We start from the raw sequence: 24,140 nt of genomic DNA on the forward strand, positions 1-24,140 counted from the left end.
GATTTTGTCTCACTCTGCATGTCTGCAAACATACCAGGAGGGGGAACTAAAATCATTTTTTTAACACTGTATATGATTTAGGGCTACCCAAACATTTCTATCAGGAATCAGGACCACTTCAAGTTTGCCTTCTTGTGCGTTCGAGTCCAAAATAATGTGGTATAAGTTACTTTTGCAACAACTAATGTATTGAATAAAGCACAGACTGTGTGGGCAGTTTTCAAACCATTGTCCTTTATTAATCAAATAAAATGTAAATAAAAGGGTCACATGCTGCTGTTGGCTGGTCAGACACTGCTCTCAGACGATGGAGCAGTGCTCCAGGGGTCAGCCACTTACCGTGTTAGAGAAGCAGCGGCTGCACGGCTTCTGGATGACAAATTCCTGGAGTTTCTCACCAAGAGGCCAGAGGAAGAGTCACAGAGGACAGCAGCAGTATAAAGATGCTATGTTTAGCTTAGAGCTGCGCTCTTCTGGGGAGGCAGCTGGCTGGGAAGGCCTGTGTCTCCCTGAACAAGACTGCCCACATGTACATGTGATATCTTCTCATTCTTTAATATATGAAATGTTATCATTTTATCATTGAAGTGTTTTAGGTGTCTTCCTTCACGAATAAAAAACAGGCACTGACAAGAAACCATTAAATATGAAATGAAGACTCTGAAAAAGAATGACCATTGTTTTAAATGTGTGTTTTCTCCCAGGTTGTTGGCACCCCACCTGCCATGACCCTGCGCCCCACACTCTGAGAAACATTGATTTAAGCTAACATTCATCCTGCTGTTCCAGGTCTCTGTAAGGCAGAATAAATCAATATGTTGATCAATTTCTGTACTAATTTACTGTAAACGGACAAAAATAAGAAAAGCCTACCTTAAATTCAACTCATTTTGTTTTTAGTAAAGTACTGTCACAGGTCATACAGTCCTCAGTGGCAGCAACTTGGGGTTCAGTATCGTGCCCAAGGATACTTTGGCATGCAGACTGGAGCAGCCAGGAATCAAACCACCAACCTTTCAATTTGTAGATGACCTGCTCACCCTCCTGAGCCACAGCCACCCCAGTGAATAACGTGACTTTTTAGTGTTTTGAGTGTCCAGGTGAACCATTCACACTCACTTTCACACCTACAGGGTACTTAAAATCATCAGTTAACCTAACCACTAATGTTTTGGTGAGTTGACTTTCTGGACCAGAAGTAGCCACAGGTTTTTTGCAATGTTCATATTTGTGTGGTAAACATTTAGCCTAACAGAGACTGTAATCAAAGAGAAATAAGTCAACATACACACAGCAGTAATTTTAGATGGCCTTTATTATCACCATATCTAATTACACTTTGTTTTCAAGGGCAAACAAACAGGTTGGAAAGAGAAAAGTAAAGAAAAAGTAAAGGGGCAGTTATCTGCTGAAACCAGTTTGGGGGGGGGAGAAAAAGGAGAGAGAGAGAAGAAAGGGATAATGAAGATGTGCTTAGGCAGAGAGGAGAGGGGAAACTAAAGGGGTTAAAGGTCGATGAAGGCAAGGCTAATTTTGTCCAGCAAAGTTTCTCCAGAAAAACTTGAATCTCTTTTTCTTTCTCAGGATGCGTTCTTGCAGCTTTTTGTGTTGCAGTATGACGTTCTGGAGGTCACTGATGCTCTCAGCATTCTGCTTCTCCAGTTTCTCACACCTTTTCTCGAGCTCTTCACATTTTTCCTGTTTCTCAGCATGCTTTTCTTCCAGCTCTTTGTACTTGGCTTGATGTACATCCTGTGCCTCGCGCATGTTTTTATTACTTTGCTGTACTTGTTCTTGTAATCCTTGATTTCTCCTGTGCACTTCTTGCAGCGTACACTCCATGTCTGTATGTATTTTCTCCTGTTGTCCTCTCTCCTCTTGCAGCTCTCTATGCAATTCTTCTAGTTGTTCCTTTTCTTTAAGCAGCTCTGTATTTCTGTTCAGGGCGTAGTTAAACATTACATGTAACCCTTCATTTTCTTCCTTCATGGCTTTGAGCTTGCCTTGCGTCTCCTTGTTCATCTTTTTCAACTCATAGAAGTTGCATTGGACTTCTGTGTGTTTCATTTGCTCTTCTCTCTTCTCATTCAGTATTTGTGTGTTTCTTTTCAAAGCTTCGTCAAGCAAAACTTTCAAGCCTTCATTTTTTTTCTCACTTTCTTGAAGTTTACACTGCAGCTTTCTGTGTTTGGCTTCTAGTTCATCTTTTTCTTTAAGCATGTCTGTATTTCTTTGCAGCGTTTCATTAAACAACACTTGCAGCTCTTGATTTTTCCGCTCTGAAACTTGGAGCTTTTTGAACATATCCTTGAATACAACATTGCAGTGTTGGTTTAAGTGTGCAATGTGTTGCTGTGCTTGACGAAACATTTCTTGCCAATAACATTCACTTGAGATCTGCACGTTGACCTGGTTATGCATATTCTGAACTTCTTGGTCTTGTGTTTTCACTGGAAGTTCATAGCAGATGTCTCCTGGTGGCTCATTTTGGGCCTCCATCTCTCTTTTTGTCTCTTCCAGAGGACATTTCTCCTCCTGCACACTGTGGTCTGATGCATTTCTGAGGGATTCAGCATCAGTATCAAGTGGGACATCTGGCTGATAACCCCAGTAATTGATATCTGTGGCAGGGTCAATTGAGATTTCTGGTAGATCTCCCCACTCAAGTGGAATTTCTAACAGCTCACCACAGTCAAATGGGACTTCTGGCTGATCACCACAGTCAAGGGAGTCGGTGTTACCGTGCTCTCTTGGGTGCAGAGACATGTTGTGATCTCGATTGATTGACTCTGCTACAGATTCAGATGTTTCCAAACGTGTCTTAATCGATCTCAAACTGTTGACTGCTGCTAAAGTGAATGCTGCAAACAAAATGGCTTCTAGTCTGTTTCTCCTGCTGTAACAATTGTAACAATATAAGAGTTCCTCATGAGCTCAACATTCCATATGCATTCATTCATATATAAACAAGGAATAATTAATAGGGCTGAATAGGGCCTATTAATTCTGATTAAATGTTCTGATGAGGCTGACCACCATCACCACACAGCTGACATCATGTACAAAGGTAAATTGTGTATTTTTTCCACTGACTTAAAAATTGTTTGTAGGTAGTTACAAAGTAACTACTAGTTACTGAGACATATACCATGGCCAGTATTTCAGTCTTACCTTCACGTATCTGAGTGTCAGCTGCCTGTGTACATTTAGTACTTTTAATTCACTGAAAGGACATTTGTCACAAGCACATTCTGATCAGAGTGGCAGGCAGAGGTAGTTAGGATTTCACTATGAATTGGGAATTTCATTGCGCTGTGTGTGATTTTAAGCAGCCATTGGCTGAGAGCCACATGTTCATTCATTTAAAGGGCCATTCAAGACAGAAAGAAATGGTGTCCTGTCCATTCAGTGCGTGCACGTTTAAAACACGTTTATTCCACATATAATGAACACAAAGGCAGAGAACATGAGTCTGAACATAGACTTTTTAACCAGTACTGCTCCCACAAATAGAAGTGGTCTACTGTGTTCACTATCACTGTACAGTATACCTCATTTCAGATAGGTTTGCTGTTTATTTAGTGCAATGAACAGGTGCAATATAAAATCAATTTTGTAATATGATCTTCATAATTCTTTCAAGATGCGCCTCGTGTGGCCGCCTCGGTACCCTACTCTCTAGTACTATGCTGGTTTTTGCTTATTCTTGGCCTATAGTAGTGTAACTAGGGGAGGTGGGGGTGTTCAGGGTCACCTGATCCAGCCCTAACTATAAGCTTGATCATAAAGGAAAGTTTTAAGCCTAATCTTAAAAATAGAGAGGGTGTCTGTCTCCTGAATCCAAGCTGGAAGCTGGTTCCACAGAAGAGGGGCCTGAAAGAAAATGATATCATACTGTATTCATTCAGAATCAGGAGCTGCTGCACCACCCAACATCTGACTGTCCACGATTATGAAATGCTGCCACCTGTCCTCTGATCTCCTGTCTGTCTGTTGAAATGAAGATCTAAAGTTATCTAAAGCTGAGCTCTAATCTTTAGCAGTATAATCTTTTAACCTCTATATGTGATTTTCTCCAACTTTCTTTAATCCCAGAGGAAGCAGCAGACAGTTTGGGGGGTTTGGGCTCACAGATGGTGACAGCATGGACAGACTTTATAACAAACTTTTATTCTGTCTATGATGATGTCAGAGTGGGTCAGGCTGATTAAAGTGACTCCTCACGCTTCACACTGACACGTGCGATCCTCCATCATCAGATTAAAATGGAGGCTCCGCCCTTTATTTACCCATTGCCATGGTGAATCATGGTGAATCATGGTGTCGGCGCTCCATTGATGATGGCTTTCTTTCCTTACTCACGCACGCGCTAAATCAGGGTGAACATACTCAGAGTTGATTAAAATAACTCTGCTCAGCTGTTCTGGAACGGGAAACTCAGAGTTGATCAACTCAGAGTTTGTTTTTACACTCAGAGTTTGTTGAACCTGCTCCCTGGAATAGGGCCCTGGGGACAACACATGAGCACAGGAAGACAAACACAGAAACCATAATAAAACAGAACTATACAACAAGAACTCCTCCGTGAATCGCCACCTTATCGTGGTGGAGGGGTTTGTGTGTCCCAGTGATCCCAGGAGCTATGTTGTCTGGGGGCTTGTCCCCCTGGCAGGGTCTCCCATGGCAAACTGGTCCTGGGTGAGGGTCCAGACAAAGAGCGGTTCAGAAGACCCTTATGAGGGAAAAAACAAGGGAACAGTTTACCCTGCCCGGGATAGGGTTACCGGGGCCCCACCCTGGAGCCAGACCTGGGGAGGGAGCTCGAGGGAGAGCGTCTGGTGGCCAGGCATTAGCCCGTGGTGCTTGGCCGGGCGCAGCCCGAAGAGGTTACATGGGCCCGCCCTCCTGCAGGCCCACCACCCGCAGGAGGTGTCGTAGGGGTCGGGTGCAATGTGTGTCGGGCGGTGGCCGAGGGCGGAGGCCCTGGCGGACCGATCCCCGGCTATCGAAACTGGCTGTTGGGACATGGACTGTCACCTCTCTGGTGGGGAAGGAGCCTGAGCTAGTGCGTGAGGTTGAGAGATACCAGCTAGACATAGTTGGGCTCACCTCAACGCATGGCCTGGGCTCTGGAACCAGTCTCCTGGAGAAGGGCTGGACTCTGTTCCAGTCTGGAGTTGCCCTCGGTGAGAGGCGGCGAGCTGGGGTGGGTATTCTTGTATCCCCCCGGCTTGCTGCCTGTACGTCGGAGTTTTCACCGGTGGACGAGAGGGTAGTTTCCCTGCGCCTTCGGGCTGGGGAACGGGTCCTGACTGTTGTTTGCGCTTATGCGCCGAATGACAGTTCAGGGTACCCACCCTTTTTGGAGTTGCTGGGTGGGGTGCTGGAGAGTGCTCCATCTGGTGACTCCATAGTCTTGCTGGGAGACTTCAACGCTCACGTGGGCAATGACAGTGAGACCTGGAGGGGCGTGATTGGGAGGAACGGCCTGCCCGATCTGAACCCGAATGGTGTTTTGTTATTGGACTTCTGTGCAAACCACAGTTTGTCCATAACAAACACCGTGTTCGAACACAAGGATGTCCATAAGTGCACATGGCACCAGGACACCCTAGGTCGCAGGTCGATGATCGATTTTGTAATCGTATCATCAGATCTGCGGCCGTATGTTCTGGACACTCGGGTGAAGAGAGGAGCTGAGCTGTCAACTGATCACCACCTGGTGGTGAGTTGGATCAGGTGGCGGGGGAAGATGCTGGACAGACCTGGCACACCTAAACGTATTGTGAGGGTGCGCTGGGAACGCCTGGCAGAAGCCCCAGTCCGGGAGATCTTCAACTCCCACCTCCGGCAGAACTTCGACAGCATTCCGAGGGAGGCTGAGGACATTGAGTCCGAATGGACCATGTTCCGCACCTCCATTGTTGAGGCGGCTGCTCAGAGCTGTGGCTGCAAGGTGGTTGGTGCCTGTCGTGGTGGTAACCCCCGAACCAGATGGTGGTCACCGGAGGTGAAGGGAGCCATCAAGCTGAAGAAAGAGTCCTATCGGGCTTGGTTAGCCTGTGGGACTCCGGAGGCAGCTGACAGGTATCGACAGGCCAAGCGGAATGCAGCTCGGGTAGTGGCCAAAGCAAAAACTCGGGTGTGGGAGGAGTTCGGTGAGGCTATGGAAAAAGACTTTCGGACGGCATCGAAGCGATTCTGGCAAACCGTCAGGCGACTCAGGAGGGGAAAGCAGTGCTTCACTCACACTGTTTATAGTGCGGGGGGGGTGCTGCTGACTTCAACTGAGGCTATAGTCGGACGGTGGAAGGAATACTTCGAGGACCTTCTGAATCCCACTGACACGCCTTCTGTAGTGGAAGCAGAGTCTGGGGATGAGGGGGATGACTTGACCATCACTGGGGGTGAGGTCACTGAGGTAGTTAAACAACTCCTTGGTGGCAGAGCCCCTGGGGTGGACGAGATTCGCCCTGAGTTCCTGAAGGCTCTGGATGTTGTAGGGCTGTCTTGGTTGACACGCCTCTGCAACATCGCGTGGAGATCTGGGGCAGTGCCATTGGATTGGCAGACCGGGGTGGTGGTCCCCATCTTTAAGAAGGGAGACCGGAGGGTGTGCTCCAACTTTCGGGGGATCACACTCCTCAGCCTCCCCGGTAAGGTCTATGCCAGGGTGCTGGAAAGGAGGGTGCGTCCGTTAGTCGAACCTCGGATTCAGGAGGAACAATGCGGTTTTCGTCCTGGTCGTGGAACGCTGGACCAGCTCTTTATCCTCTCAAGGATATTCGAGTGTGCGTGGGAGTTTGCCCAACCAGTCTACATGTGCTTTGTGGACTTGGAGAAGGCATTCGACCGTGTTCCTCGGGGTGTTCTTTGGGAGGTTCTGCGGGAGTATGGGGTGTCTGGCCCATTGTTGCGGGCCATTCAGTCCTTGTACAACCACAGTGAGAGCTTGGTCCGTATAGCCGGTAATAAGTCGGATTTGTTTCCTGTGGGTGTTGGACTCCGTCAGGGCTGCCCTTTGTCACCGATTCTGTTCATAATTTTTATGGACAGAATTTCTAGGCGTAGCCAGGTGGCGGAAGGCTTCTTCCTTGGTGGCCTCAGAGTCACATCTCTGCTTTTTGCAGATGATGCGGTTCTGTTGGCTTCATCACGGGGGGGCCTCCAGCTCGCAGTGGAACGGTTCGCAGCCGAGTGTGAAGCGGCTGGCATGAGAATCAGCACCTCTAAGTCTGAGGCCATGGTCCTCAGCCGGAAAAGGGTGGAGTGCCATCTCCGGCTCAGGAACGAGTTCTTGCCTCAAGTGGAGGAGTTTAAGTATCTCGGGGTCTTGTTCACGAGTGATGGGAGAAGGGAACGGGAGATCGACAGGCGGATCGGGGCTGCTTCTGCAGTGATGCGGACGCTGCACCGGTCCGTCGTGGTGAAGAGGGAGCTTAGCGTAAAAGCGAGGCTCTCGATTTACCGGTCGATCTACGTTCCTACCCTCACCTATGGTCACGAGCTTTGGGTAGTGACCGAAAGAATAAGATCGCGAATACAAGCGGCAGAAATGAGTTTCCTTCGAAGGGTGGCTGGCCTCTCCCTTAGAGATAAGGTGAGGAGTGCGGCCATCTGGGAGGGGCTCAGAGTAGAGCCGCTGCTCCTCCACATCGAAAGGAGCCAGTTGAGGTGGCTCGGGCATCTGATTAGGATGCCTCCTGGCCGCCTCCTGGGTGAGGTGTTCCGGGCATGTCCCACCGGGAGGAGGCCCCGTGGTAGACCCAGGACACGCTGGAGAGATTGTGTATCTCGGCTGGCCTGGGAACGCCTTGGGGTCCCTCCGGATGGGCTGGAGGAGGTGGCTGGGGAGAGGGAAGCTTGGGCTTCTCTGCTTAGGCTTCTGCCCCCACGACCCGGCCCCGGATAAGCGGAAGAAAATGGATGGATGGATGGATATACAACAAGAACATAAAACATTGGGCCATCGGCCCAGGACAGTCTCGCTCTGTGCTAACCCTGCAATGGGCTGGCTGTACAGGGTGTACCCTGCCTCTTACCTTATGTCAGCTGGGATATCACCCCACCCCCGGAAAAGGATATGGGAAGAGGGTGGATGGAAAAAGATATGTTTAATAAAAATGTTTGTATATTTTTAACTTAGCCAGCTTGATTGGTTAAAAGACATATTTCAATTTTTACAAACTATAAAAGATAAGTTTGGTCAATTAGAACATACAATTTAGTAGAACTGGTAATGGAGTAGTGCTTGCTTAACAAGTTGAGTTAAATAACTGGGTGGTGAATGACTGCTCAAACTAAGTATCTTCAGTTACTGAAACTCTGTAATACGTAATCTGTAATACGTCAGTGACAATGTGGACAGGGTTTCATTGATGCAGGTTGCTGGAACACACAGGTACAACACAATGGTAACAATCCAGCAGGAAGCCGGTGGAAATGCTCTGCTAGAGATGCTTCAGCAGGAAACTCCATTAACACAGAGTTACACTAGAACCAGAAGTCCAGAGTCTAAACCCAGCATACAGAGGTTCAGTGAATGTGGTCTTGAAGGTGTGGAGGTGGATCAGAGTGTCAGAGGAGACTCTGTAGAAGGACAGAGTGCCAGCAGGACAGTCCACATACACTGCTACTCTGTTAGAGCCAGAGGAGGAGGAGGAGGAGGAGGAGGAGGAGGAGGAGGAGGAGGAGGAGATTACTGTGCGTTCTTTACTGTGACTGACATAACAACGGCCATCAGATGAGCAGAAGAAACTCCAAGAATGATCATTCAAACCAAATTGGCAGTCATAATCGTTTCCTCTCCTCTCGATTTTTCTGAAAGTCACTGCTAACACGACGGATTCAGTCCACTCGACCTCCCAGTAACAACGATCAGGAAGAGGATCTTTACACAGCAGCTGAGGAGAATCTTTAAATCTATCAGGGTGATATGGGTGTTCCTGTTCTTCATCCACAGCCGTCACCTTCTTCCTATTGTTGGACAGTTTCAGATTTTTGTGTGCTGTGTTTGTGTCCAGTTCAAGTTCAATGGCAACTGAAGGAGAGAAACAGAAACATATAACTGTACAAAACAACACTTTATATCTGCTGGGCATGACCTCTGTGGATTTAAAAAATTGGACTGATTATTTGTTCCTTTTTAATGTTTCTGAAACTGAATCTGCACTTACACTTTCTTACTCCGGGTTGTAACCTGTGCTCTCCACAATGGTCCACCCTGCAAGGAAGAGAAAAAAATGAGTTTTTCAGTGTGACAGAAAGTCTGTCTGCATCAGTGACCTGGCAATTTCCTTTATTTATTTCATTTTCTCAGAAGATGTCCATCCTGCTCAGTCATTATCTAAAGTAGAGTCACACTGTGGTGACTTTGACTGCTCTCTATAATGTTTAGCTGTCTTGGTGTTTTCATGTAAAAAGGTACTGTGATATCCTTCAAAATCAATGGCTGGACATGTGCAAAAACAAACAACAACAAGGTAGGTAGAAAACACAACTTAAACAAATTTCAATTCATGCCAAATCACAACAAACTGAGGCCACAAGGTGTTTTAGATTGTAGATAAAGACCCTACAATAATACAGAGAAAACCCAACAGTCATAATGACCCCCTATGAGCAGCACTTGGTGACAGTGGGAAGGAAAAACTCCCTTTAACAGGAAGAAACCTCCAGCAGAACCAGGCTCAGGGAGGGGGGGTCATCTGCTGAGGGGAGAGAGACTGAGATTAATAATAACTAATGATTAAATGCAGAGTGGAGTATAAACAGAGTGAAAAGAGGTGAGTAAAGAAGAAACACTCAGTGCACCATGGGAACCCCCCAGCAGCCTAGGCCTATAGCAGCATAACTAAGGGAGGGTTCAGGGTCACCTGATCCAGCCCTAACTATAAGCTTGATCATAAAGGAAAGTTTTAAGCCTAATCTTAAAAATAGAGAGGGTGTCTGTCTCCTGAATCCAAGCTGGGAGCTGGTTCCACAGAAGAGGGGCCTGAAAGAAAATGATATCATACTGTATTCATTCAGAATCAGGAGCTGCTGCACCACCCAACATCTGACTGTCCACGATTATGAAATGCTGCCACCTGTCCTCTGATCTCCTCCTTATACATGCAATAATATAGGCGTACACAACACTATTTTTCCAAAAAACATTTGAAAAAGGGGAAAGTAAAAGATCAAATAGCATTTTTTATGCTTTGCTGATCTCTCAGGTTTCCGATGTGTCCCCTCCAGTAGGAAACTATTTCCTACGCCCTTGACTGAAGGTATTTTGGACCATTCTTCTTTCCCAAACATCTCCAGTTCAGTCAGGTTTGATGGTTTCTGAGCATGGACAGTCCGCTTTAAATCCCACCACAGATCTTCAATAATATTCAGGTCTGGGACTGAGATGGCCGTTCCAGAACGTTGGACTTGTTCCTCTGCATGAACGCCTCAGTAGATGCTGAGCAGTGTTTGGGGTCGGTGTCTTGTTGAAGTATCCAGCCCTGGCACAACTTCAACTTTGTCACTGATTCTTGAACATTGTTCTCAAGAATCTGCTGATATTGACTGGAATCCATGTGACCCTCAACTTTAACAAGATTCCCAGTACCTGCACTGGCCCCACAGCCCCACAGCATGATGGGACCACCACCAAATGTTACTGTGGGTACCAAGTGTTTGTCTTGGAATACTGTGTTCTTTTTCCACCATGCATACCACCCCTTGTTATGTCCAAATAACTCAGTTTAGTTTCATCAGTCTACAGCATCTTATTCCAAAATGAAGCTGGCTTGTCCAAATGTGCTTTAGACTCTGTTTGTGGCGTGTGTGCAGAAAAAGGCTTCTTCTGCATTACTCTCTCATACAGCCTCTCCTTGTGCAAAGTGCGCTGAATAGTTGAACGATGCACAGTGACACCATCTGCAGCAAGATGATGTTGTAGGTCTTTGGAGCTGCTCTGTGGGTTGACTCTGACTGTTCTCACCATCCTTCGCCTCTGCCTATCTGAGATTTTTCTTGTCCTGCCACTTCGGGCCTTAACTAGAACTGAGCCTGTGGTCTTCCAGTTCCTCACTATGTTCCTCACAGTGGAAACTGAAGCTGAAATCTTTGAGAGAGCTTTTTGGATCCTTCCTCTAAACCAGGATGTTGAACAATCTTTGTCTTCAGCTCATCTGAGAGTTGTTTTAACCCTTTCTCATAATTGGATTCACCTGTGTATGTAGGTCAAAGGTCAATGAGCTTACAAAACAAATTTAGTGTTCCAATAATTAGTGCTGAATGTATTCAAATCAATAAAATGACAAGGGGGCCCAAACTTATACACCTGCCTAATTTTCTTTAAATAATTATTGCAGACTTTATGTAAATCCATAAACTTCATTTCACTTCTCACATATCACCGTGTTCATCTGCTATATGACATATTTAACTGAAACTGCTGATCCCAACAGCCAATGATTTATAAAGGAAAATCGTGGAAATTATCAGGGGTGTCCAAACTTCTTCATACCACTGTATGGAGACACTCTAATTGACGGCCTTTGGTTTTCAATGACCGGAGTTCAAGGGTAAACCAGGGTGCAGAATGAGAGAAGGTAACAGATCGTGTTTTCACTGGGGCGAGAGAATTTAGGATGCCAGTTAAACAAGCATTATATTGAGCAGCTAAAACATCTTCAGGAATCAGAGCACTAGCAATATTAGCAGAGAGGATATGCAAGCTGATGTCGCTGACGTTCCTGAATGAGATGTGCTATGGTTCTTTATTTAGGGAGAGACGGAGTGAAACACTGAATGAGAGCAAGAAATGATCTGTAAAAGGAAGTTCATCTGCAGAGCAGTTGGACGGGGTGAGGCCAGAGCAATAAATTAGTTCCAGAGTGTGACCTTTGGTATGAGTAGGGAAGCTGGTGAACTGATGAAATTAAATCTTTCAATTTTAATGTTAATTTGCAAATGTGTTGATGCATCACTTGTTGAATTTGTAACCTATACCTCAGAACTCTATATTCAGACACATAAGGCAAATAAGTTAAAAATGTCACCTGAATCATGAGAGATGATCTTACTGATCAACCACTTAGGCCCAGCTCTCATGAAAGAATTTTAACAGATAAGGGTCAGGAGATAAACACGACAAAGCTTTCATAAAGCCACATCACTCCTGAGATTCCAGGACAAAACTGAAGGAACTATTCACTGCATAACCTTGACAATTTTCAACAAAACATAAAGGTGAAGCATGACACAGTGTGCCAATCTTATGAGTCCATTAGACGCAACTGCACCTCCACTCCAGAAATCACCAAGAACATGGATGCTTGTTTTTCCCTCACAGCTGAGATCTGCAAACTTGTGATTAAAAGAAAACTATTGAAACTATTTAATGATGAACTGGAGAAAGAGCAGGTGACATTAAATAAAAAAATAATGGGTCCATCTTCATCCTCAACTCACTATATGTAACTTTAGCGTGTCATGCTGTGGGTTTTATTCCAGTCACTCGTATTTTAACGTTAACATCACTTTGATTGTCTGTTGTAGGGACTTTGTGCCTGAGTAGATGGTTGATCACTTTATCGAGGTACCACAATGCTGCTCTGGACTACATTGCAGAAGTGCTGCTGCTTTGCCTCCTTTTTTATTGTTCACTTTTTTTTTGCCAAGCAGGTCTGTTATTGATTTTATTGATTTTGATAGGCTCCCACACAGGTGAAGGCATTTATGTTATTAGATGGAAGCAACTGTTAATTAGGCCCTGAAAATGAGGAAGCCAAAAAACAAGCCCACCAACAGAAACAAGGTCGGAGCTGTCACAACAAACACTAAGAGATCATATGTGTGTCCTCATTAGGACAGGGATTTGTGCTGGTATGTGGGACTGCAGCCTAAGGTTTCTATTCTTAACTGTAATTATGCAATAATGCGTTTCAGGTCATTTTATGGAGTAACAAGAAAGTAATGTAACGAGTGGTGGAATGAACTGCTTTCTCCAGCAACTAATTAAGTAACACAATGCATTACTTTCAAGAAAAGTAACAAGCAATCTGTACAACATTACTTTTCTTGAGTAAAGACCACAACACTGCTAACTGTTAAGCCACCATGCTGAGAGATGCTAGATTTCGGTGTTCTTTTAATTATGCCCTTTCACAAGGATAAGCATAGGTAAAGAAAGCGAAAAGGAGCTGATATGCCCTTCATGATGAAGAAAAGCCAGACAGGAAGCTAGTTGTTTGAATATTGCTTGGTTTTAGCAGTTGTTGATAAGGTTATAAGGTGAACAGGACATTAACCCCTTAGAAGAAACAGGTTGCTTTTTCATCCATCCAAACAGCACATCTAACACCCAGATGGACAAACCACATTCACATTGATGCTATGTCTTTAAGCACTCTGTCATGCACGCACTTTCTCTATGGTGGATGCATCGGGTGCAATTTGGAGCTCAATATCTCACCTGGGCAAACTTCAACACACTAACTGGAGGAGCCAGACATCAAACCAACAATCCTCTAATTGGTATATGACAACATCTATCACACTGTCCAAACACAACTAACACAACTAGAATAAAGATTGTGTGACAGAGGAGGGTGCTAAGGATAGGGTGAGATGAAGGCAGATGATCTACTGTGGTTACCCCTAAAAGGAGCAGCCTTAAAGACAAAAAGTTATTTAGAGAAACACAAAGCTTCTTATTTGACAAATATGATTATTCTAAAACTGCAACAGATATTCTAACCCAGCATCTGTCTGCCCAGTAAAAATTTGTGATTGATTGTTAAAATGCAGTGCAGTGCTGATAGAAAACATAATTTATAAATTGGTCTATAGTTTTTGGGGAAGAGATCAATCTGATCTATACTTCTTTCCCCAGTGGATTTATATAGGTACTTAAAATACCTTTTATACTTTTATAAAGTAAAATAATCATATCCATCTGATACAGAGCTATTAAAAATATCAGGCAGGCTGGGCTCAACAGGATTCATACCTTTTAGTGAAAACTTTGTAGACAGTATATCAGAGAGGCCTTGGTTTCTGTCATAATGAATGGTAATGAAAGCATTTGGGACTGTAAAATCTTGCATTGCATTGTGTAGGTAAAAAGTCAACGGTGAACTGTGCAAGAATGGCACTGATTCAGATAGTAAAAATAATTTGTAGCATTACCTGCCTTTTGTGAAAAGGTGCTTTTTTGCAGTTTATGTTGCTCTGCTTCTTTATCAGACTTCAAATAGCCAAAATATCTCTACAGTACTAAATTCCTCTGTCCCTTCTTTTCAACAATGTCCCCATATTTTCAGCCTTATGACCTTTACACACCAGACAAACTGCAAAAACACAAAATGAAACTCTGAATCGTTTGGATGCAAACTTGTGTAACCTATATACACACCAGACACATTCCATTTTTTGTGAATAAATCATCCTCATAAAAAGCACCGTGAAAAAGACAAAGTCGACACCAAACGATGATGTGATGAGGTCATGATGTTTCTAAACAGGAAAAGGAAGAAATGGAGATTCAGCGTTCATCCAACTCTCATGAGGAATCAGCAGCAGGGAGAGTTTGATGGTTTGATCCCAGAGTTGAAGCTGCATCATGAGTAGCTCGTTTACTTAAGCTGTGGTGGTTAGGATATTGGGCTGCACCAACTACTCTCAGGGTGTCTTAAAGAGTTACCCTGTACATATGGAATATGTAAGAGAGTGGAGAGATAAAGAATCTATGGTTATGTTGTAACCTTGGTTCTTTGAGACTATCTCTCTTGCTTTAAGGTCACTCAGAGACACATACCCATTAAGCTATCAGTGACTTCATACCAGCCCAGCTGTTTTCTGTGGATAAGCTGTGGGTCATGGCTGTGTAAGCCTCAGTGTCTTGAAGAAGTATCTGAGTGTATTGTAGGGGTCCAGAATAAAATATCACACATTCTTTTGCCCTATGGAGTGTTTTTGTTTTTATTTTATATTGTGTAATGACCATAATTAGTTAAATTGTTCACTTCAGCTGTTTGTTTTCTATGAACATCGTCCCATTGTCCACTACAGTAGACATGGTGAAAAAATGTATTTAAAAATAAATTTTACAGTCTAAATTGGGAGTTCTTTGACCCCAAGGCAGTAGGAAATAATAAAGGAAAAAAAATTGATGACACTTATTTTTCTCGGGTCCAGGGAGGTTAGCTTCTCTCCAGCAAAAGAATCATCTCTAACCTCTTACTCCTTTCTGGACAGGCCTTTTGGACCCTGGTGTGAGTACCTGTGAATGAGTGACCATGTGGGAAGGTAGACAGAGGATCTGTCTAATCAAATGCTCCTTTTTAAATAGAAGCTGCCTTGAAACCTTAGCTACCACTAACAACTGGATCTTCAGCTAACATTACTGAGGAAAAGGTCATTTCACAATAATTCTTTATCATTTCATTGCCCAGCTCTAATCCAAGCTGTTAGAATAGATAAACGTTTAACTGTTTTTCTGTGTATCACAATGTGTTCATCATAAACATGCACATGACCATCAGATTGTAAGCACAAAACATACTCACGCACACCCGGACCCTCCAGGTGAGGAAAGCAGGTAACGCCTGTTTCCTGACGTCACACACACATACACACACCCCCACACACTCACGTGACGCTAAAATAAAAGAGCCGGCAGGAAGAAAGAAGTCAGACTCTCTTTCAGACCCACACATGAGTGTTAGCTGACTGAGACTCTCCCTGCAGGTTAAAAGATCAACTACGGGTTTCTGTGTCTTTCTTTATTTAACGGTGGTCCGAACCTAACATTTTTTGGTCCTTCGAGAGCCGGGCGGGCAGTGAGGAGGTTTTTCCAAAGACTACGGAGGGACGCCGGCAAGCCTGTCCGGACAGCCAGCTGCAATAGAGGCGCTGCTCAAAGACCTGGGTCGTGTAATTCGTTGCCAGGCCCGGCTTCATAGGTTTCTCCGCGGTCGCTGGAAACGCTTTCCTCGAGACCCGATCCACCAACGTGAAGACGACAGAAACCAGGTAGGACAAATCGTAGACTACTGAGTCGGACTGGGTCCGATTGCGAGGATAACTTTAAGGGAAAGTTGGCTTTTCAGGGAAAACTGTAGTCTACGTCCTCCGAACCGGGTTCGTGAGGTAACCGGCCGGAGTAACTTTCAGGGAAAGTTCGCTTTTCAGGGAAAAGCGCCCTCAGAACAGGGTTCAAGAGGGGCACCGGCCGAAGTAACGTTCAGGGAAAGTTAGCTTTTCAGGGAAAAGCATAGAAAAATAAAGTATAAAACGGTACCGTAGGTGTTCTCGCAAAAAGGAGAAAGTAAATTGGTAATTTGGCCTTAATTCGGAATTTTGGTGTTCTCGCCGTAAACAAAGATTTAAAATAGGCGCCATAAATACGCGTATGTGTGTGTGAAAGTGAGTGACTGAGAGAGTGAAAGCCGCCATTGAAGTGGAAGCAGCAGCATGAAGAAAATCTAACGGTTCTCACCTTCATGGTCTGTTGAAGTACACAGTGAAGGGCGGATTTGGGTTTAGGTCTCAATAAAGACACGTGGTCTGTACGAGACAAAGCAATAGCTGATTGTACGTCAGAAACAATGGATAAGTCCTCCTCGAAATGCGAGGCCGCCGTATTAGAGGGCGATGTAAAATTTATGGAATGGCATAAACAAGGGTCAACTCAATATATAAATAAATGGAAGAAAAAATATGGGTTTAAGGGAAAGCTGGTAGTGACAGAATGTGAAAACTTAGTAACACAGCTGCAACAAAAAACAGCATTTTGCTAAAAGGCGCAGTTGGAACTGCAGTGTGCAAAGTTTTGGCTGTTACAGGCTAAACGCCGATAGGAACAGCGGAAGGCAAAAGCCACAGCGGCAAAACCACCAACACACGTGCATGCAGCTGTAATAAAGGCAGATGAGGAAACTCACATTGTATGTAGACCACAGCAAGACCGTAGGGGGCCTGACCCTGCGGCACCCGGAGCTGCGCCATGTTTAGAGGGGGGAGGAGCTAGTGGGACAAAACAACATGAGACCCAAGCAAGGGAAGGCTTAACAGCTGTTTCTCCCACAGCTTTTTCTCCCATTGCGAGCCGCACCAGAAATGGGGAACTTAAAACACTGGCGCACATAGATGTGCATGCCACACCTAAGCCAGCAGGTTATCCCGTTTTATCAGAGTACGGGCACGAAAGGGATTGTTTCAATTGTGGAGGGCCCCCACCTCCACTAGAACCAGTGGCACAAACCATCCCCATGCTCCAAGTCACGAACCCAAACACAGGGACAGCAAGCACCCCTCAACCTCCCACTATTTTGGTTTACCAACCTTGGACTGAAACTGAAATGCAAGAGGCCGTTAAAGGCTTAACCCCACACAAAATTGACATAGAACAATGGGCGACAGATGTGAGGGGATTACAAACCTCGTTTAACCTGAATGGAGATGAAATGTTCCGTGTGTTCCGCAACCATTTTAAACACGAGTGGGTAAGGGACACCTTCACAGGAAGAGATGAGGGCGGCAACATTTTAAGGCATAATTCAGAAATCTTACGGCAAGGGATGGAAGGAGTAATTTGGAGAACAAAACAAACCCTAGTGCCACCCCCAAATTATGACAAAATTAACCAATGCAGACAAAAAGAGGGTGAAGATGTGTACGAGTACCAAGGTCGCCTGGAAGCAGTTTTTAAAGCCCACAGTGGCATTCCTGAAAGTGCAGAACCAAGCAACCCCTACCTCAACCACCTCTTCCAGACCAACCACCTCCCCCAGCTCAACCACCTTTTCCAGCTCAACCACCTCTTCCAGACCAACCACCTCCCCCAGCTCAACCACCTTTTCCAGCTCAACCACCTCCCCCGCAGCTACAGGGGGCAGTTGGTGGTTCACAGGTTGAGGAGGAGGGGGAGTTAGTGCAGTAATTAAATTTAACAGCAGGAAGGATGGGGTGACATCTAAGGATGATATCTATCTTTTTTTTTTTTAAAAAAACTGTAGCATTATTGAGTCCTGGGCCTTGGCATGCCTCAACAGGGAGGTGTAAAAGGGTATAAAGGACATTGTGTTTCTGTGTAGAATGCAGACTTCACTCATGCCCCTCTGGGGGTACGGGGTGACTTCTCCTTACATGAGTAATAAACCATGGAAAGGAATCTTGTCTCTCTCATTTGATATATATAAATTTCCATAACAATTCTGGTGATTGTTATTAGGATCCAGTGAGTTCTTCCACAAAGAAGTGACGAGTTTCTGGCCAAGCTGAAGAAAAAAATGCTTCAGTCCTCCTGCATTTGCAAATTACGGAGGAACTCGAATTTTTACCCTTTGCTGGACAGCCGCCTGGATTCAAGGACCCTGCCTTAGAGGCACGGCCGTAACACATATCGAGTGAGACAGATTCCAAATAATTTAAAATGGGAAAAAGTTTGATTTAAAAGGTAAATCAAAAATTGCATCTGTCACTGTCAGAGCCAAACAGACATTGGGAGTCTGCTTAAAAGGGTAACACCCATCGGCGAATGGGTGGCACGCAGACTCGGTCGCATGTAAAAGAGGTTAAAGACAAATTGTGTTGTTTAACCTAAGGTGATTAGGCCTCCTTGAACGTGTCCTTTTTCTCTGTTTTCTTACATGTAGAAGAACCTGTGAGAGACGTCTCACTAGGAAAAAATGGAGATGGGAACTCAGGAGTAGAAAATTAATAAAGAACTCTGCGTAGAGCGAGATCTTAGCGGAGTTTTGAGTGGCAGAACAGCTGATGCCCTAATTAATGGAGTGGCGGTTTTGGGGCCACCTCCATTTGTTGTTACTTGTGATACCTCATCTTTCTATGCCCTTTTTGCAGGCAAATTTATAAGCGCTGAAAATCTCTGACCCAGATCTGGACTCCTGCCCTCCGATCAGACATCGTCCGGACCAGAATGATCGTCGGTAAACACGAGATCCACCACCTCCACCTCCTCATTGAGTCGCTGCTGCACCACAACCTGCAGACAAGCAGAACAGCTCCACCTCAGAAGAGCCCTCAACACTGCTCCCAAGGGAGAGGACGAGGATGTGGAAGAAGACAGGGATGATTTTTTTTTTCCAGGTGCATCGAGATGAGAGATGTTACAACTGCAGCCTGACGGGTCATTGGTGAACTGAATGTCCACAACTGGTGAAGGGAACGCGGACTAACCAGCCTGTGTCACACTGATCGGAGAGGAGGACTTCAGACAAGTCAGATGAGGGCAAGTTGCTTGATCAGCAGAGAAGGGAAGTGAGATAACACACACACACTCATTACTGGCGTCTAACACACACAAACAGCACTAGCACAAACACCTAAGCCACAAACCAAGAAGCAAACGATGGCCTTCTTAGGCCTGTGTAATTATTGCAGAGCATGGATCCCTAATTATGCCCAACTGACCCAACCATTGCTCTTCCTAATATACGACAACCCCATGGCAATGACAGATGTCATACAATGGACAACAGAGGCTGGAGAAGCTTTCACAAGAGTAAAAGAAGCACTGGTAACAGACTTAGTGCTGCCGCTTCCAAATTACAAAAAAGATTTTGTCCAGACTGTAGATTGCAAGGATGGGTTTATGACCTCAGCTCTGTTAAAGTCTTTTGGAGATAAATTGAGGCCAATTGCTTATTACTCCAAACGCCTAGATGCAGTCTCACGAGCATTAACTGAAGCATGCAAGCATCATGCAGGTAAAGAAGTCACGATTTACACTGACAGCCAGTATGCCTTTTCTGCCGTACGTTCGTTTGCAGCACAGTGGGCGAGAAGGGGAATGCTGACCTCTACAGGAAAGCCAGTGAAACATGCTGAACTGTTAAAAAAACCTATTAACAGCCATAAAACTACCATCAGCCCTGGACATTTGTAAATGCGCGGCACACAAAACAGGCACAGACTTGATAGTATTGGGAAACAACTACGCTGACAAAGCAGCAAAGCTGTCTGCAAGTGGTAAATGTGGCACCTCAACAATTACACAACAATTGTGGAACCATTGTGGCCCGAAGTGCTGCATGATATGCAGCAGCAAGCTCCTAAAATTGAAGTGGAACAACTTCCTAGGTCACTATTCAAAACAGCAGCCATATTGATACATGGTTTAACACATGTATCAACAGGGGGGGATAGTGAGTAAGACCTATAAGTATTGCTTAGTCGCAAAACCCAGGGGTACAGCTAAAAAAATCACTTCTTATCATCCGCAAAGCGCAGGACTCGTTGAAAGTCTGTTTTTTACTGTGCCATTCGTTCTAAGGAAATGTATGGCAGAAACGGGAAGGCCCTGGGTAGAATGCATAGACAGTAAAAACATACATGCATGTGACCCCCAACAACACAGGGATAACCCCCTATGAGGCATTGTTTGGCCGACCTTTTAGACTCCCTGTGTACACAGAATAACAACAAGCAGAGGAAGAGACAGACTTGAGTGATCGGATGAGAAAGTTGTTCCAAAGCAAAAATGTTGTTCATACAAATAAACTGCCGGAAGGTTTTTCTGCTTCTCCACAGGAACATCCGGTGGCAGTGGGAGACTGGGTCCTGGTCAGAGTGATTAAGAAGAAGTGCTGGAACCAACCCCGGTGGGACGGACCCTACAAAGTACTACTGACCACACCAACTGCAGTCAAAATAGCAGAGAGATCCACGTGGATCCACCTCAGCCATTGCAAAAGGATTGAGCCAACCAACGCTGAGTAGGGGACGGAAGTCGGGGTACAAACAGAAGAAATTCTTTCTTCTGTTTTTATTATTTGTGAAAAGTGCTGGTTGTACTAACAGTTTGTCCACAAGGGGGTGCCCCAAGGTTCAGTACTAGGCCCTTGTTATTTACCTTGTGTATAAATATATTGGAATGAATATCTCAAATGCAGCAATTCATATTTATGCTGATGACACAGTCATATATTGTTTGCACCTACTGTACGCCTGCGGAAGTGTATGCATATGTGAAGAATGCATTTAACAAAGTGCAAGAACAGCTTTGTCAACTGCAGCTTTTTCTAAGTGCTGATAAAACAAAACTTATGTTCTTCACTAACTCTAAATCAGCAAGATCAAGTCAGTCTGTCATTGTCACCAGTAAAGGTCAACAAATTGAACTTGTATCTACATTTAAATATTTGGGGTTCCTGACTGATGACCACTTGCCTTTTATGGCACATACCGTATTTTCCGGAGTATAAGTCGCACTTTTTTTCATAGTTTGGCTGGGGGTGCGACCTATACTCCGGAGCGACTTATATGTGAAATTTATAACACATGAACCAAAATACTCAGCCACTTGACATCTCCATGAACTGCAGCTGTAAGGCAGTCTTGCGTAACCTGTGGGCGCAGTGGATGATGGATGGAGAGCACAGCTTAACGGCAACTGGGAGAATGTGCCACCCAACTTTCCTGGAAGTCATTGGATGGATCAACAAAACATGGGCTTCAGTGACAACCGAAACCATCCTGTTGGGATTCAGAAAGGCTGGAATAATTGGAACTGCAGCTGACGACGAGTCTGATGAAAGGGACACAGAAGAGGAAGCGGCGCTTCGTCTACGTACGGAGTGTGTGGAGTTGTTTAGAAGTGACACCGAGGATGAAGAATTCAATGGATTGATGGTTTGGTTAACTTGTTAGCATGTTCTTTATGCTATGGTTATCTGAATAACTGTTAATGTTACATTAACATACCAGACACGTACTCCATTTGTTGTGCGTCATGTAGCTGAATGTGTTACATTAGCATAACGTAGGCGTAACCGTGTTCGCCCTGTTCTTTAATCCATTATTATTTTAAATTGCCTTTCAAGATGGAATTTCTGCTCTGAGTCTCGGATTCTATCAAATATGCGACTTATAGTCCAGTGCGACTTATATATGTTTTTTTTTTCTTTATTATGCATTTTTTGGCTGGTGCGACCTATACTCCGGAGCGACTTATAGTCCGAAAAATACGGTATTCAGTATACTGTAAAAAAACTGAAGCTTTTATTTGGATTTTATTTTAGAAACAAGTCTTGCTTTTCTTTTAGGGTGAAACAGAAACTAGTGGAGCCAACCTTTTTTCCGGTTATTGATTACAGTGATGTGTTGTACCCGAATGCTGCTGCTCAATGCCTCCACATCACTGCTCCCAACAAAAACCACAATAACCTACACATTGTAGGATAATATATAATATACTGTAAATAGTCCGGCCTGTTAAGGTTCAACACACAGGCACATCATGTACATTGTATATAGTGTTATTATTAGTAGTATTAAGGTTAATCTTGTTTGTTGATTTTATATATATATATATTCTTTTCTTAATAGTGTAAATTATTATATTTTTATTTATATTTATAATAACTGCGGCTGCTGTTACACCCAAATTTCCCCTCTGTGGGACAATAAAGGCTGTTTCTTCTTCACATGTTGGATAGTGTGTATCATGGTGCTCTGAGGTTTATTACAAACTGTGGAGCTCTAACTCATCATTGTGTCTTATACAGTAAAGTAAATTGGCCATCTTTATATGTGCGCCGGCTCGGCCATTGGTACGAGTTGATTTATAAGGCTATTCTTCAGATGACTCCATCTTATTTATCATCCCTTTTAATCATCAACAATAGGGCCTACAGTCTCTGCTCCCAGGACTTTTATCATTTCACTGTTCCTAAGGTCGGAACAGAAATGGGGAAGAAAGTTTTTAGATTTTCTGCTCCAAGTACATGGAACTTTTTACAATCAGAGCTTAAGCTCCAAAGTCTGGTATCACTGAATGTATTCAAATCCATGATAAATTCCATTACAACCAGGCTCCAGGAGTGTAAAAGTTTTTTAATATGAGTGCAAATGTTTGATTAGTCTTGCAGACTCTTTTTAACTAATTTTGAAAATTCAATTATTTGTATTTTTTTTCTTTGTGTATATTTATGTAATTTCTCTGTTGAAACTTTATATGCTGTCCTTCTTGGCCAGGTCTCTTGCAAAAGAGATCTTGGATCTCAGTGGGACAAATCTGGATAAATAAAGGTTATAATAATAATAATAATAATAATAATAATAATAATAATAATAATAATAATAATAATAATAATAATAATAACTCCAAAGCAAATCAAAACAATTTAGAGAAGTTAGACATATTCAGTGTAATCAGAACTCTTATACAGTTTATTCAATCCAAGTCAGTGATGTGAACGCTGCCTTTTTTCATACCTCAGGATGTGCGAAGCCTTCATTTGAGCAGTTAGCAACTTCACACCTGAGTCTCCTGGATGGTTGTAGCTCAGGTCCAGTTCTGTCAGACGACAATGGTTGAACCTCAGTGCTGTGGCCAGAGAAGCACATCCATCCTCTGTGATCATGCAACCTGAGAGTCTGAAATTAGCATAATGTAAAGTCTGCAATATTTTAGAATGCAGTCCAGGGAAGAAAATAATGGGATTATTTGACTACAAAATGTAGTAATAACTATAACTACACAATGAAGGGGAATTATGCATATTTGATGAGATCAAAAGAAATATTAAATAAAGCATTTAAATGATCAATCTTTTACTGACCTAAGGATTTTCAGTCTACAGTGTGGAGTCTTCAGTCCAACTGACAGAGACGTCACTCCTAAATCCTGCAGGTCATTGTCACTCAGGTCCAACTCTCTCAGATGCGTGGGGTTGGATTTCAGTACAGCAGCCAGAGAAGCACATCCTTCTTCTCTGATCATACAATCTGACAGTCTGAAATTAGGGAAATGTTAATGCTGCAATGTTTTAGAATGCAGTGCGGGGGGAAAGCATGAATATACTTTAACTATAAAATGTAGACATTATGTATATTCTATTCTTCCAGGGTGGGGGGTAGCAGCCTAAGCAGAGAAGCGCAGACCTCCCTCCCCACAGCCACCTCCACCAACTCATCCATAGGAACCCCACGGTGTTCCCAGGCTAACCAAGAGATATCATCTTTCCAGTGTGTCCTGGGTCTACCCCAGGACCTCCTCCCGGTTGGACATGTCTGGAACACCTCAACGAAGAGACACCCAGGAGGTTTCCTAGTCAGATGCATGAGCCACCTCAACTGTCTCCTTTCAATGTGGAGGAGCAGTGGCTCTACTTTGAGCCCCTCTCGAATGGCTG

General features: G+C 44.2%; 1 protein-coding gene across 1 annotated transcript in view; it reads right to left on the minus strand.

Moving 5' to 3' along the window:
* LOC115774028 (protein NLRC3-like) overlaps window positions 1-24,140 on the minus strand; it is a gene marked incomplete at its 3' end in the record, with an annotated part of 61,142 nt that overhangs the window by 31,513 nt on the left and 5,489 nt on the right. The window contains exon 6 of the mRNA XM_030721036.1: window positions 23,568-23,741. Within this exon, the coding sequence (XP_030576896.1) occupies window positions 23,568-23,741 (174 nt within the window). The remainder of the gene's footprint in view (window positions 1-23,567; window positions 23,742-24,140) is intronic.

Source organism: Archocentrus centrarchus, chromosome 24 (genome assembly GCF_007364275.1).
Source record: "Archocentrus centrarchus isolate MPI-CPG fArcCen1 chromosome 24, fArcCen1, whole genome shotgun sequence".
Taxonomy (NCBI): domain Eukaryota; kingdom Metazoa; phylum Chordata; class Actinopteri; order Cichliformes; family Cichlidae; genus Archocentrus; species Archocentrus centrarchus.